General features: G+C 39.9%; 1 protein-coding gene across 2 annotated transcripts in view; it reads right to left on the bottom strand.

The window, feature by feature from the left end:
* Positions 1 to 605: 605 nt before the first annotated feature.
* kita (KIT proto-oncogene, receptor tyrosine kinase a) overlaps positions 606 to 15,635 on the bottom strand; it is a 19,193-nt gene continuing 4,163 nt past the window's right edge. Inside the window, exons 2-21 of one of the 2 annotated variants that reach the window (XM_086162108.1) lie at positions 15,255 to 15,509; positions 14,177 to 14,461; positions 13,957 to 14,096; positions 12,989 to 13,160; positions 12,411 to 12,597; positions 11,686 to 11,801; positions 11,124 to 11,238; positions 9,675 to 9,859; positions 7,607 to 7,713; positions 7,367 to 7,493; positions 6,721 to 6,825; positions 5,882 to 5,992; positions 5,649 to 5,790; positions 5,386 to 5,480; positions 5,163 to 5,293; positions 4,713 to 4,835; positions 3,634 to 3,745; positions 3,445 to 3,544; positions 3,088 to 3,193; positions 606 to 918 (exon numbers count right to left, since the gene is read on the bottom strand). In XM_086162108.1, the coding sequence (XP_086018234.1) occupies positions 739 to 918; positions 3,088 to 3,193; positions 3,445 to 3,544; positions 3,634 to 3,745; positions 4,713 to 4,835; positions 5,163 to 5,293; positions 5,386 to 5,480; positions 5,649 to 5,790; positions 5,882 to 5,992; positions 6,721 to 6,825; positions 7,367 to 7,493; positions 7,607 to 7,713; positions 9,675 to 9,859; positions 11,124 to 11,238; positions 11,686 to 11,801; positions 12,411 to 12,597; positions 12,989 to 13,160; positions 13,957 to 14,096; positions 14,177 to 14,461; positions 15,255 to 15,509 (2,894 nt within the window). In that variant the 3' untranslated portion in view covers positions 606 to 738. Of the gene's footprint in view, positions 919 to 3,087; positions 3,194 to 3,444; positions 3,545 to 3,633; positions 3,746 to 4,712; positions 4,836 to 5,162; positions 5,294 to 5,385; positions 5,481 to 5,648; positions 5,791 to 5,881; positions 5,993 to 6,720; positions 6,826 to 7,366; positions 7,494 to 7,606; positions 7,714 to 9,674; positions 9,860 to 11,123; positions 11,239 to 11,685; positions 11,802 to 12,410; positions 12,598 to 12,988; positions 13,182 to 13,956; positions 14,097 to 14,176; positions 14,462 to 15,254; positions 15,510 to 15,635 lie in introns of both variants that reach the window. The other variant, XM_086162107.1, reaches the window with a different exon arrangement.

Below are 15,635 nucleotides of genomic sequence, written 5' to 3'. Positions count from 1 at the left end.
GTTGAAAAATAAAATGATCAAAATGATCCCCAAACTATAAGTGTCAAGGCTGTCTAATAGCTTATAAACCAATATCTGAATATCTGAAATCAAATTGGCCCCTGAAAAATGTCTCCTTCATTTAACTATGTAGATAAGGAGTATGAAATAATACTGACAATGAAAAAGTAGAAACAAAAACAGAAAAGCTGCATTTCATGGTAAATTGAATGTTGTCAAGTTGAAGTGCCTCAAGTGCTTTTTTTTTTTCTTTGAACCAACCAAAATAATATACTTCATAAATTTCCATTACGGAAAAAAACAAACCGAAAAAAAAAAACACAAAATGAAATAAAAGCAAAAAGTCCAAAAGATAGCAAGAAACATCCCATTTATATGGGGAGTCAAAAAAAAAAAAACAACCAATATGAAATGTGTAGGAAAATAACAAAATAGATATCAATATGTGAAAGAGTGTACATCATGACAGTTTTAGAGTAATGACTTTTGTCCCTCCAAGGAGGGGAGCATTAGTCCAATTGTCCTCCCCTTTCATCAGCAGGCAATATAGTGATATATTAAGAAGGAATTCTTCCATGGTTGTTCTTCCTTGCTGAAAATGGCATTTTCCATTCTGTCCGTGACATGTTACGAGAAATGCCACTGGTACCTGGGCGATGTGCAGGATTATTGTTTGGGTGGTTTGTAGCAGAACGTAAGAGGCACTTTATGAAGCAGCTAGCCATGATAGGTGTGTCCTTAGACCCGTTGGGCTCTCAGCTCAGTTCCCTCCAAGAAGACCTCATGCTGAACCAGTAAGGGCTGGGCTGGAGTGGTGTTACTGTCGCTTGAGTTAAGGTGAAACGCAGTGCGCTGAGATCTCTGCTCCTCAACATCTCTGAGCATGGTGGGAAGCCTTGAACTGAAGTTCAGATAGATCTGAAAATAGGGAAGATCATTTGTTAAGAGAAAGGAGCCATGAAAAAGGATTGACAATGTTTTCCATTTTATTCCATTACACACACACCCAGAAACTGCTTGCAGACAACCTTGGGCTTTGCTTCGACTTCCAACAGTGATCAAACCCAAAGCGCTCCTCTGAATATTCAGTCGATTGAGCCGCATTTGCGGCTCAGTTAAAATAACCGACAATTTTTCAAGCCCCACATCACAATTATGCGATACGATGCTTTTGGATCAAACTGTTTGTGAGAGGACAGTCAATTGCAAACCGTTTTCCACCAGAGTCTACCAACGCTCTTGGGGTTTGAGAGGAAAGTCTGAGAAACAATGGAAACCCTTATGTACCATGTGTTAATCAGCTGACCGGAGAGTTCAAACACACAAGCTCATGCTGTGAGAGGCCCCAGACCTCAGACCAAGTTATATGAACACCAGACAGGTGGCTTTATAAATAGAGTCACTCTGTTCATAGAAGCTAGATTTGCACACAAACTTTATGGAAATTTCCAGATGATCTGCTGTGTTTCACACATATAGCACCATTTCAAACATTTCAATGGGCCGTATTATACAGGTGGAACTTCATTACCAAGCTTACTGTGAAAATGGAATACATAAATACAAATAAAAGCATCACTTTCAAGTATTTTTAATGTCTACCAATTAACTGAAATTATTATTTTATGATCCTTAGATATCATCGGGGGTGGGAAGTGTGTGTGTGTGTGTGTGTGTGTGTGTGTGTGTGTGTGGTCACTGTGACCAATCTGCAGCAAACACAGGGCAAGATCTAGACATGCAACCATTTATTCTCTAATTCCCGCCTACTACTGATTTAGAGACTTCAATTATCCCACTGCACGTTTCTTGAAAGAGGGAGAAAGATAGACAAAATCAACACTGGCACAGGGAGGACATGCAAAAGTTGCACAGACAGGTTCCAGTTAACCTTAAATGTTCTGTCTGGCAAGTGTGTCTACAATGAAACCACCACATTGCCTGTGTTTGTTTTTACAATAGCGGTTCAAAAAATATATTGGTTACTGAAAGTCCTTGTCCCTCTGGTATCTGGTCATATTTTGTTATGACTGTAGGCTGTCAGGTTCCAGTAAGGGGACTGTGGACTGCAATTGACGAAAGCATGAGAAATATTTGAACATATTCCCAGAAACCCATGTATTAATAATCACAATGGTGGGACTTTTGAATATCCAGCAGTATTTGTAGCATACTGTTTTGCCAAATATGCCAAACCCTGATGATACACAACTTAACATAACATAACATTCAGAACACACTCTGATGTAAACATTAATAGAAAACGCTATGAGTTTTCACTTTGTCCATTGTCTTGAATCAACCAGTGACTAATTTTACATCCCATTATTTTACCCATCAGCTCCCAGTGTTTTGGATAACAGCATAACTTTACATGGCTTTATATAAACTTTACAAATAAACCGTAGTTTTGTGTGCGATAATAGCTCTCAGTAGGCAACAAATTGTGTATTTATATCTGGCACTTTGTGTAATACAACTTTGTGTAAATCTATTAACAGTATTATGAAGGCAGGACATGATGCTGCACCTAAATGATTTAAATCTTTAGTCTCTATTGAAGATGTTTTTCTAGTTGGGTGAAACATATCTGACATTAGCCAAGATTATATTTTGAAACAAGGGCAGAAATATGAGATTTGAATATTGGACTATGTTCAGTTTCATAATTATATTTGCTTTGTATCAAATCATTGTATATAGATTGTATATTATTCATTAAAAATATGATAATATACCTATCAGAACTTTGTAAAAGGAAATGGAGACAGCATGTTTCCCAGGCAGGTTTACTTCTGGAATGTATTTAATATATTTCGCATATGTACATACATAATTATTTTCTGAACAGAATTGTCTTCTATGGAATTAACTTTTATTTTTAAAAACTGTTGTACTCTGTGGGTTAAGTTCCGGTTGTGCAAAAAACAAGCATAATACACTTTCTAAAGGCTTGGCATTCCTCAGATTCACCACCAACTCAGCACCTACTAACCCGCCCAAAAGACCCGAGAGGTCTTCTCAGATCACTTAAAAAAGGGAATTTCTTTGAAAGACTGTAAACAATGAAGAATGTGTATAACTTACATGCTTTGTGGCATTTGACAGCTGTTGTTCGATTCTTTCCACAACCTTCCTGAAAGATGGTCTCTTGAAGGGGTCGCCATCCCAGCATGACCTCATAATCTGATACCTGCAGAGCAGAAGATGAGCCCATAAACATTATTTATTGTCTCGCATTTTCACCTTTTCCTTGTTGATCTCTCTTCAAAGAGAGTTTACTCATCACCATTTTTTGAACTCATGTTGGGACAGGATGAGCTTAGCTCCCATTCAAATACCCTCACATTCCTCCATGTTCTTACAACATCTGTCCATCCATAGCCCTTTACACTTTCGACACAAACACACATTTTTCAAGTCCCGTTTCATTTCAACACTCACATTTCACTGGGTGCAAATTCAGGAGCATCCAGTCTGTATCCTTCTTTTATCAGTTTGTAGAACTTGGCGTCCACAGGCATCCCAGGATATGGACTATTTCCTACGTTACAGAATGATTGAGTTACACCAACCACTTCTTAAATTACACAAACACAGTTCCACACACACGCACAGGGTGGGCAGGCTTACCTAGAGAGAAGATCTCCCAGAGCAAAATGCCGTATGACCACACGTCACTCTCAAATGTATACACACACTCAAAGATGCTCTCTGGAGACATCCATTTCACCGGCAGTCGAGCCTGAAAAAAAAAGATTGGAAGTCAAACTTTTTTTTAAAACTGGGATTTGGGACAAAAATAATGGCACTTTTTCTACACATATATTTTGTTAAAAAATAACATTTGCTCCTTGCGTCTACGGTAATTTCAATCTTAGATTTTAAAGTTATTTGTGGCTGATTTAATTTTGCTACTTTATGTTTTAGATTATTTCATTCTAAAGTGTATGTGATTTCATATTCCTATTTTCAAAAGGGGGGTTCTGAGGAGTTTAATATTAATTAAAAGACTTTTGGTATGTCATTCCTATTTCATTTCTGCATATTATTTTTTCACCCCCTACACAATTAAATGCCAACCCTGCACTTTTTTAAAACTATTCCCATTTTCAAATGGGGCATAATTACAGAATCAAATCCTTAATGTTTTGCTGTTGACAATGTGTAACTTCTGATTGGTTGCACGGAGGCATCTGAGAGGATACATAGGGCTTATGTGAGTTAGAAATATAGTTATGGTCTTGATATCTTATTACCTGTTTGTAAAGAAATATCTCTCTGAAAGTTAGTTATATATATGTAATAACAATAAACCAGCTTTCTTCCTCTTGAAACTGCTTTTTAAGGGGACTAAGAAATATTTTGGTTCGCTTTAAGTCTTTCTTTTCGTCCCTTTTAATGGCTTGATATCCTCTTACCATATCATTAAAAACAACTATGCGTGTTAGTTTAGTTCAGTTTGAAAAGTAGGTTCCATCGGTCACACGTCTAGGAACAACTCCTTCTTTGTTTGAGTATTTGTAAACTCTCTCTATAAGGTCAAGCGTATTTTAGTGACTAAGTACTCGGACAACCAGCTTAGGCTGAAAATGACTTTCTTGAAAGAAACAGTAGCTGAGGGGGGTGCCATTTTCTGACAAGTGTGCATAAATAGATTAGTGATTGATTAACTAACTAGAGCTAAAACGTAACCGAATCTACAGACTTACATTGCCTTTGACTACGTAGTTGGAGTCTGTGGTGATGTCCCGTGCCAGGCCAAAATCACAGATCTTTGCCACTCTTCCTTGGGTTAGTAGGATATTTCTTGCAGCCAGATCTCTGTGAATACACTGACCCCGCACAAAAAGGCATTTAATGATAGATTTATATGCATGAACAATCAATAGTCACAAATGTTGTATTTTTTCCGATGCAGTTTGATACTGCATTTCCACACTTGAGTGTGTAACCTGCAACCTCTAACACTGTTACTTGAGTGCATTGGCCACAGTATCTTTGCCTCCACAGCTAATAAAACTTTAAACAGCATGCTCCAACATGCATTTTAAATCTGCGTAAGTAGCTGTGGAAACATGACACAAACTTTGTGTAATACTAGATCTAAAACAAACATTATTACTATATTTCATAATGGTCCAATACAGATGAGTGCTCACATTTTTGGAGGCCAAGAACTCCATGCCTTTGGCCACCTGGTAAGAGAAGCTGAGGAGGTCTTCTGTGTCAAGGGACAGACCATCATCATCAAACATTTCACTCTCCACATCTGCTTCGAGGTATGATCCACCTGGGAGGACAAACGGGACAACATTTTTTTTTTTTCCCAGATGAATTTCTGTGTATTTTTAGACAGAGGAATTTGATGAATGTCTGGCTTGCCTTTACGTAGTGAGCGTCTTCTCTCAGTGGATGAACCGAATGGCGGGTTGCCAGCAGCAGACGGCCTCATGGCCATGTAGCCATTCAAGCTGTCACTGTGAAGAGGAAAGGAGCAGTCTGGTCTGAGCTGAGCACTTCCACACATAGGCATGCTGCTGTCCAAATATTTTCCTCCTACGCACGTTCTGGATAGTAAATACTAGTATTCTATTTTCTCTTCAAAACACCAAAACCCCAATCTCCCTCATTTAAAAGAAGCTGACCCTGCGGCATCTCTGTGTGGCACAATGTTGCGATAGTAGCAGTCCTCCTCAAGCTTAGAGCAGATGAAAGATTCTCTCTTTCTGCGTAGAAAGTTAAGTAGGTCTCCAAAGCAGCAGTACTCCGTAATCACCAGTGTGGGGCCTGTAGAAAATAAGAGTGGCTTTAAATGATAGAAAACTGACAGTCAAGTTTCACTCTGAGTTCTGCATGATAGTATGGATGGACAAGGCACCTCCGACAGTGCAGGCTCCCAGCAGGTTGACAATATTCATGTGGTTTCCTAAGTAACTGAGGACTTTCAGCTCTGACATCAGTGCCTCTTTCTCTGTGGCATGAGCGCTTGCTGTGAATGAGCAAAAACAGGAACAGTTATTACACAGATATATGTATATATTCATAGATGTGTACATACACACGCACACACACATTCACAAACTACTTCATAAATTACTTCAACCTGATTAGAAAAAAGAGCACACATTTGAGTTAAGCAAGTGTGAGGAGAAAAAAAAATCTCAGACAAACATTGGGGAAAAAATGATTTCAACCATATCCAGTTTTGAATTTAAAGCCTGCAAATGCATTTCTTTGGAAACTTAAGGAGCAAGAAAAATGTCTAATGCTAAAATAATACTATCAAAGTTGCAGTAAACAGCTGTTACTTTATATATTAATAAAACTAATCATATATTTTCTTGCCGTGACCGATAACACACCTCCTCCCACCGCTGCACCATTTTGACATTTTCCCACACTTCATCACTTCACCACATAGGTCCTACCTAACACATACTTTGTTATATTTTTCTTAATGTACTTGATCAATCCCTTGCAGGAAATTGTTTATCTGCATTTAACCTCATGGTTGAATCATGAGCAGTTGGCCGCAACTTAGCGGCACTAGGTGAGAAGTTAGAGGCTCAGTGTCTTGCTCAATAACACTTTGACAAGCTTGGAGGAGCACGGGAATTGTACCAGGAATGTTTGGTTCCAAGGGTGACTGGTTGACCTCCCCCCCCCCGTGCCACGCTGATTTGTTAAGTCGAATAGCTTCTCTGTTTACATACTCACATTTCAGCATTTTCACTGCCACCGTCATGACTGTGTCTGATTTGGAAAGCCCATATGCGGTGGCTTCAACCACTTTTCCAAAAGCACCAGAACCAAGTGTCTTCCCTGTGGACAAAATGACAGGCAAAAAGCTGTTATACACCATCCTGTTTCCCTCCCACAAACTGGCCTCATGACAGCATCCCTAGGACAACACCAGTTTTAGCCCCAGGCTGTATTCATAAGCACCAGGACATGTAGGATCCTGTTTGAAGAGGTTGGTTAAAAAAACAACACCCAGAATCAACATTATTGTGTTTGCAGTGAGGGAGGGAACTGTTGAGTCTGACAAACTGAAGCCTTAGTGCTGTGGTGATATACACACACACACATATATATAAATCGACAAAAAAAAGAAAAATAAAGCAAAATAACATAAAAACAGGATCTGTTAATCAACAAGAAAGAGGCAGTGATGATGTCATGCCAAGTGCACTGTTTGGCTTCATTACAGAGACAAACACCCATTTATCTGCAACAGGCAACTGCACCACAGCGTGTCAGAATTGACAGATTCATTGCATTATCAAGGCCTAGATATGGAACACATTGCAGATCATTTCGATAAACTGGTGACAGCAGTGTGCAAAGCATGCAGGGTGCTAACCGAAGCGAAGGTTGTTTCGGGGAAACTCCCACTGATGATCATAAGGTAGCTGGGTGGGGTCAATGTAGACATAGTTGTTTCCATGTATACCCTCGATCACTTTCCACTGGATCTGGTATTTTGGTTTCTGGAATGAGGGGAAACGAATACAGAACCAAACCAGTTATCAATATTGAGAATGATCTCACAGGGCTTCAATGGGTTCAACAATGTAAGTTGATGACAGAGAGCTTGTCTTACCTGCATGTACTTGTAGAACAGCACGATGAGGACGAGGCAGAGGATGGCGGCCGCTGTTACAGAGCCTATTAGCAGTGGGGTGAACAGATCATGTGGAATGGTTCTCTCTGGGGGAGATAAAGAAATGGTTCTTTTAGGGGCTACAACAGCCACTTGAGGCAGTAATAATAAAATGACTTAGTGATTCCTCCTCGGTTTGTTGCGCAGCGCAGTCCTCAGTTAGAAAACAATGGTAAAGCAAAAACAACTTGAATGATTATCCTGCAGGCAATATCCATTTCAGTCTCACCTTATGGAGCAAGTTCAAATTTCAGTGGAAGCATTCAAGGAGCAAATATTTCTGACCGGGCTCTAAAGAGCGACATTTTATTCATTCAAAAATGAGGTCTGCATTTGGGTCGAACAGATATTCTGATATTACTGTCTGGAAATTAATTACAATGATATTGTTTAATTTACTAATAGCTGAACACTATATATTCCAGAGCTACTTTTGTTATTGAATAGTCTGTAGCAGGCAGATTTATTCATATCAAGAAAACACCCCAATCATGTTTATTTAACATCTGAACAATATCTGTGGTGGGTAGATGCTACATTTTCTTGGAAATGTTTATAAAATAAGCTGGTCTGTCAAGTGCCAAATGAAAAACAGGTCTTCCATGCTTTCCAGCACTGGTAGCTGATTCAGAGTCTATTCTGTGTTGACAAGTGTCACAAATCCCCAACCAAAATGTGTCTTTTCCAATAATGTAAGCGAACATATTTAAAATGTGAAAGATATTTCCCACATTTAAGACTCAAGCAAAATCAAATCGTACAACAAATGGGAGGAACTATTTGACATTGCAAAGGGGCATTGAGGTAAGCCATAGAAAGCTCAGTCACAGTGAAGCCCACTTTGGTCAAAACAGAGTAAACTAATCCAATTATTTTGTATACATACTGTTGGCTTTATCTGTTTGTATTGTATGTAGGACTGCCAGAAATCCTTTTTGATTGAGTATGTCACTGTGTTCCTGTTGCTCTTACGGCTGCGGTAGAGAGTATTGACATATAATGAGTGTTCTGTTCCTTCGTGTCTGCCTGTTTGTAAAGCCTTATTGTTTTGCTCCTCTGTACATTGGGGTGTAATAAGCTCTTTAGAGATAAGAAGCTTTCTCTCCACTTCATAACTGAGAATGCAGAGTCTGCAGGAACTAATCCCCTGTAAACCTGTCAGTGGTTTCTAAAGCTCTATGTATTCTCTACTGCTGCTCACTGACACCTCCAAGCCTCCCACAGCCCAAGAACTCCCTGCACTGCCAGGACTCTTACTGTGCTCCACACTCTCAGCGCCTCCGCCTGGTCTGCTGTACTCGGAAGCAAACTAAAATTCTGGCCACATGCTTCCCAAGGCCGGTCCTGTCTGGCTGCTATCACACTCCTCCCACATAATACTCGCCCACATACCTGCTGCAGACCCCAGCGCATACAGCTGGGTCTTCAGGTTAAGTCAGGTGTATCTTTTCCTGTTCCTTCAGTTGAAGCTCTGATACCATTTGGGGATGTTGTACAGCAGATGGGGGAAGCCGTTAGAACGCAGCGGATTTGGAGTCATAAAGTAAACAATGGGCAGCGGCTAATTCTTATCTGAACATGACAACATCTAATCATAGTTATATTTCTGAGATATCGCTTCATCCTGTGCTGAACCTAACAGGTTATGGGAGATGCGGCTTTAATTTCAAAGCCACATTGAAAGGCTAATCCTTGCTAAAATCGTGTTTTAGTGAATATTTTGAGCGGAGGATTAGATTCCCCTGGGACTTTAAAAGCAGGCAGTTAACTTTTCAATCTCAGTACTGAGAGGTGGCAGATATGTTAATGTTATTGCAAGCAACATATTTTACTCCAAGACAAAAAAACAGCACAGACATGCATTAAGGGAGGAGTCTCACATCTGTGCCATATCTGTCCTGTTGTTGCCTTTGTCTAAAAGGTAAGATAAGGACATCCAGAGGATTTCATGTGCCGACAGGTTTAGACAACCTTGGATTGCTTGCAAGTGCATGATATCTCAACTCACCGCTTATAGAGAAGAGTGTGTAGGCCTGCTCTCCCTCCACTGTAGCTACACACTCAAGAGTACTGAACCGGCCCCTGCTGATGTTCACGCGACTCTCAACCTCTGTCTTGCCAAACATGGGACTGAAGAGAGTGACTGTGATAATATTTTGCTCCTCCTGGGTGGCATTCACTTGCTGGGAGCACCTGAAGGCAAAAAAAAAAGATATATGGACTGATACATGTCTTCTAATGGAATCACCGGGCTATTCTTCATATGTTTCTGTGAGGGCACACACATTTCGTGTCCAAGTCTCTGCAAGATATACGTTCCTTTACTTAGTAATGAAAACACTCGTGCGGAGCATGAATACCGCGACTTTGCAAAATCGCAGGCACTCGGGCAAAACAGATAATAATAGCGTAGAATTCCTGATGAATTTACAAAACAAAAGTTAAATACACAAGGAGCTCTGTGTTTTATATCGGTGAAATGTATATCATACAGGTCACAGTACTACGCATTTGTTTGCATTTTCAAGCAATGCAGAATTATGAAACAGTGACCCAACAAGTCATCCATCTATCCAGGGCAGTTCTCAAGAATCAGATTCTATTCATCCTTGCCAGAAAAGTTTTATCCAGAGGGACTCTTAGGAAACAAACAAAATGTTCCCAGAAGCCCCTCCATTCAAACTGTACAACACATCCTCATGATTGCTTGTCGGACCATTCAATCCAAGAAACCAATTAAGCTGGAAAGTGCTTGCACTATATATGTTCCAAATGTGTTGCGTGCTCGTAACTACTGAGTATTAAAGTGGATTCGATTCTTACTTTATCATGACCGGATTAACTTTGGATAATCACTTATGTTTCACTGCTTATGCTGTTTGGAAATTTCTGTTGGTATGGAAACCAGGTGCTTCCCAAAGCAACATGTTTGACACAATGCTGACTGTGTCAATTCTTATTTGTGTTGATGCGCAGGATGCCGAGACACAAGTCAGTTGTTTCGAATTCCTCGTCACATGAATTGCAAACAGAATTCAACTAATTCAACCTCACAATCCACTATCATCCCCCGTCCTGACTCTATCCTGTGTTAATGTTGTCAATTTAAATGGAAATCAATTTTGTCACAATACAAAAGACTAGTCGTATAACTTCCCTGTTTTTTTTTACTCTGTAAAAAAAAAAGACACGTAACAAGTATTTACTATGATTTTTAAACACGAAAAAATGTTTACATGAAATAATTCAGACCAAATTAAAGACAACAAGACTTGAAGAAAAACCAACGATACAGAGATCAGGATGTTTTTTAACCATTCAACAATCAATAGCACGTACGTATGCGCGCACACACACACACACACACACACACACACACACACACACACACACACACACACACACACACACACACACACACACACACACAGGTTAAGAGGGGTTGAGTTGGTCTCACCTGACATATGGTTGCTCACAGTAGTACCAGGTGATCTGGGGGGCCGGAAAACCTTCTGCCACGCAGCGTACTTGTCCATCCACTGGGCCCTCGTGCGATACAATCTCTGGTTTGCCTAACAAGAACAAAATATTAGAAGATGTCGAGCTAAACATTAATTTATAAGCAAGAGAGATTATCTAAAAGACTGACATGCTCATCCTCTTCGGCCGGTATAGAGGGGTGAATTGGACATTGGACATTGGCTCTTTATTCTACCATCTTTATACACTTCATAGAAATTCAAAATGTTGAAAAACAATCCATTCCTTGAATGTGTGCTTGTATGAAGCAAGATTTAAACACCTCATTTTGTTTATGTTTATTTTTGTCTATGTTGTGAGAGTGGTGGAATGTTTAATGATAGAGATGAAAATTCGAAAAATCAGTTCCTCCCTTTGACTGACTATTGAAGACGATGTTAGTGAACCCCCTCCCTCGGAATCCGCAGTGTGGATTCACAAAATCATTATATGGCTGAAGGGAGCAGAAAACCTTTTATCAAATCAATGAGACAACTTACTGGTCACATAGATGGTAAATGTCTGATTGACTGTTGTGTCACGGTTGGAGACTTGGAAGGTGTAAACTCCACCCTCTGATGTTTTCAGTCGCACCAGCCTGAGCTCATAAATGTACCTGGACATAAAGTAATGTAATTGTCAGCATTTAGACAGTAAGGATTTGGGTAAATATATAAGCATCAATAGAAAAGACAAATTCTCTTGTTCTTTAGAATTCTGTCAGTGTCTGAAAAATACAGTTTGACCCGCTCAAATGTTTGTCTCACATTTGATTATTGTAGAGTCAGTTCTTTCCTCAGTTACTGGCCCGGTTTCATCAATTTTTAACAGAGAAAATGGGTTTCAATAATTGTGAACCATTGCCTTGCATGAGTTATGGCCAACTGAGGCTTAAAGGTCATGTTTTCTCCTGGGATTTTTTTGTTTAACACACACCGTGAAGCGTGAACAACACTGAAGTATGACTTGGATAATAATATGTCATATTTCTAGGAGCACAAGCAGGCTAATTATGTTATCTTACTAATAAACCTTGAAGCCTTTTTCAAGAATTTCAGCTGAATTTCTCAGAAACCTGTGACAAATGTAGATGTTGCATCAGCGCATGGCCTGAAGTCATCGCTAAATGTGTTAGATTCCACAGTAAGAGGGGAATCAATATTTTCATCTATTTGATAATACTAGTATGAGAAGACACAAAGGGCAAATGAGTGTGTAATGGCACCTGTATTCATGGTTGTGTGTGATGATGACATGGTCAGTTGTGTTCTTTAGCTCTTTGCCCATGAAGCTCCAGGTGGAGATGTGTGGCTTTGGATAAGCCTCCATGTCAACAGTGAGGGACAAACTTTCACCTGAACGGACGTGGATAGTTCTGTTGTTTGTGGGTGTCAGGTTGATAAATCCTTTATCTGCAAAAAATCAGATGCTCTTAGATGATTTGCATTTAAACAAAATGTAATCTTTTCTGATTAATTTTGTTTTTCTTTTGACTCTCTATATCTGTGTATCCCTCCCTACCCCCTCAATCCCCCTTCCACCCAACTATCTTGCCAGTCAAAAGGGATACTGGGACTTTGAATAATAAACAAACAGGGAAGAACTTGGCTGATCAAAATAAACATTCTTTCTTTCTTCTGGAAAACGTGCAGTTTGTTGATACACACTAAACCAAGACAGCATATGACGGTTCAGGTCTTCTACGTCATGTTTATCCAGGAAGTTGCCATTTATTTTATGTTTCATGAGGTCAGTTGTGTGTCAGTTTACCAAAATGAAATCGTAATTTGTTGCAACACTCACCGTAAACATCGAGCCACACTGACTGTGTGCTGACCCCCTTCTCATTCTCTGCTTCACATCGGTATCTTCCTGCATCGTGTGGCTTGACCGCCTCAATGTGCAATGTAGCACTGCGCATGTGATTGAAGTGCTCCACCAGGATACGTGAAGCAGAGTCAACCTTTGCTGGTTGCTGTGGATACCAGACGGCACCCTGTCAACGCCCAGAGATCTCTAGAGATTAACCCCGTCTGCATGTCTATCCTTGCCAACCACACAAATACGATCAGACACACAACTACTGGCATGCACACACTCACACTGTCGGTCACACACGTGTACAGGGTACTTCACATCGTATAAATCAAAACAACAACTAAGACCCCTCTAACTTCGTCCACAAAAACAGGCAGGCATTGGTATCAGTGATATAGATGCAACTTTTAGCTTCTGATTCATCTATCCCTAGGACATCAGGTGATGCAAAGACTTACAACAATGGAGCAACCTTGAGCTACATTTTGTGAACACTAAGAAGTCCTTTTTATTTCATGTGTAAAGTTATATAATGTTTATCAATTATTCATACAACAATGCAATATATACCTTTTCTAAAAGTATGTCTTGATGTGTTGTTAATTGAGTAAGAACACCATCAACAAAAAAAATTACATGGAGATTTTCAAATTGGCTGTTCTTAAATCCATTTGTTGTTTAAATTGATATACAGCCTTGCAATACAGATTTCAAGTGAAAAAAAATATGTATTAGTGTTTCCAATCCATGTCACTTCCAGGTCAGCAATATATTCATTCCGGTCGGCCAATCACTTTTTTCACTTAAGAGGGCCATTGGATGTTTAGTCATTCTTACATCAAATACTTAATTCGAATGAGTCAAAATCACCTTTGCATCAAATTGTCCACCATCATGTTAATATGGTGAAAAACAAAACTTAAGTGAACGAAAAAATAAAACAAGCATCTCACCGAGCCAGGCGGCGTGACCCACTTCACCGTGATATCTCCGTTGACATTTGTGGTGTTGCAGGTGAGGGAGAGATTCTCATTGACAGTCAGAATCACTCGTTTTGGAGCTTGCATCTCAATCACTGGAGGGGCAACTGGGACTGGAGGGAGATCAATGGCACTGAATTACATGATGTCTATATCATAGATATACAAGCGTGACAAATTAATGTCATTTTACCTGGTTTCACAGTCAGGTAGTAGTTATGTGATTTGACATGTCGTTGCTTCAGCATTCCAGCACACATGTAGCAACCTTCATAGGCTTTTTGCGTGTTGTGGATTATGATGCCTTGCTCCAGGCTTGCAGAAAACTGGAGACCAGAAGCCAAAGCACCATTGGAACATGTTTCCAGGTGCAGATTGATCAGACTTGGATCAGTTGCCAGGCAGGGGATGGAAGCGGTGTCTCCCACACGAGTGAGAATGTTGAACACCATTGATTTCCTGAAAGGGTTTTCAGGGTCTGCAGAAAATGCAATACCACTTCAAATGCCAAGAATTAGTTGGTAAAAAAGACTACACACCAAGGTGCGATGTTACACTGCTTGACGCCCTATTTCTGTCTTAGTTTTATCTAGTCTGTCGAGCATTATTGATATGATCCGTTATGTATTTGGTACAGTTATTTCTCTGCATTACTGTTCTCTTTGTAAGCACTACATTGCTATTAGATGATTCATAAATCACTATGCAAAAGTGACTGAGGCTGTAAATCAATTTATCCTCTATTACTATGACATTTAGATAATCAGAATAACCCTAGAAAACAAATGAAAAGAGCTTACTTAAATGAAAAATATGAATAATAATAATAAATAATGATAAATGAAAATGGTTAAAAGTGGTTTCAGAATTCATTTCTTGTACAACTCTCATAAGCAGGCTCAATATTTGTGATGATCTGGGCCTATCATCTGGAGTGAATGATCAGCACATGATATAATCCTGCAGTGATGGCAGTAGGCCAGAGGGATATGAAGCCACAGAAAGAAGATTCAGTAAAAATTGTGCCCTCAACCAATAGCGGTAGCAGCTACTGTTGTCCAGGGCAAAGTTATAAACACCTTTATCTGCAAACACACCCACACAAAGTGCACCCTGTCACTCCGGAAAAAATTGCAGAAGTATTTCTTCTGCTCTCCCCTGCAGCCTGTTTTCTCTCCTGATATTGTTCCTTTTTTTTTTTTTCCTCGAACCAACCACACAAGCACAGATCACTGTCACACACTTGTGCAAAGACAGACAATTTACGCTACCGTTGATGTAGACGTAGATGGAGACTTGCTCCCCGGACATCCTCTCCAGGCAGATGTAACGGCCCATGTGACCTGGTTGAGCCCTGGAAATGTGCAACGTGGACATCCCATCTATCTTTTTCTCACCCCGCACCTTAGGCCGCTCCTCCCGGTGCCACTGCATCTCCTTCTCTCCCTGGCAACGTAGGTCGAAGGGTTCATTGAGAGGAACAACAAGGTGAGGGCCAGCAGGGGTGATAATGGGTTTGGTGTTGCCTATAATAAGGAAAAGATGGCCAATAAGGAGATGATCAAGTAAACATATCACATAACGGACCAATTTTAGCTGAAGCTATATTGAAACCAAAACTATATTGAAACTGTTGGTAGAAAAAGATCATT

The sequence above is a fragment of the Fistularia commersonii genome, chromosome 16 (assembly GCF_037954325.1).
Source record: "Fistularia commersonii isolate RoL2024-O1a breed Wild chromosome 16, RoL_Fcom_v1.0, whole genome shotgun sequence".
NCBI lineage: Eukaryota > Metazoa > Chordata > Actinopteri > Syngnathiformes > Fistulariidae > Fistularia > Fistularia commersonii.
This window is presented reverse-complemented; position numbering and strand designations above follow the sequence as displayed.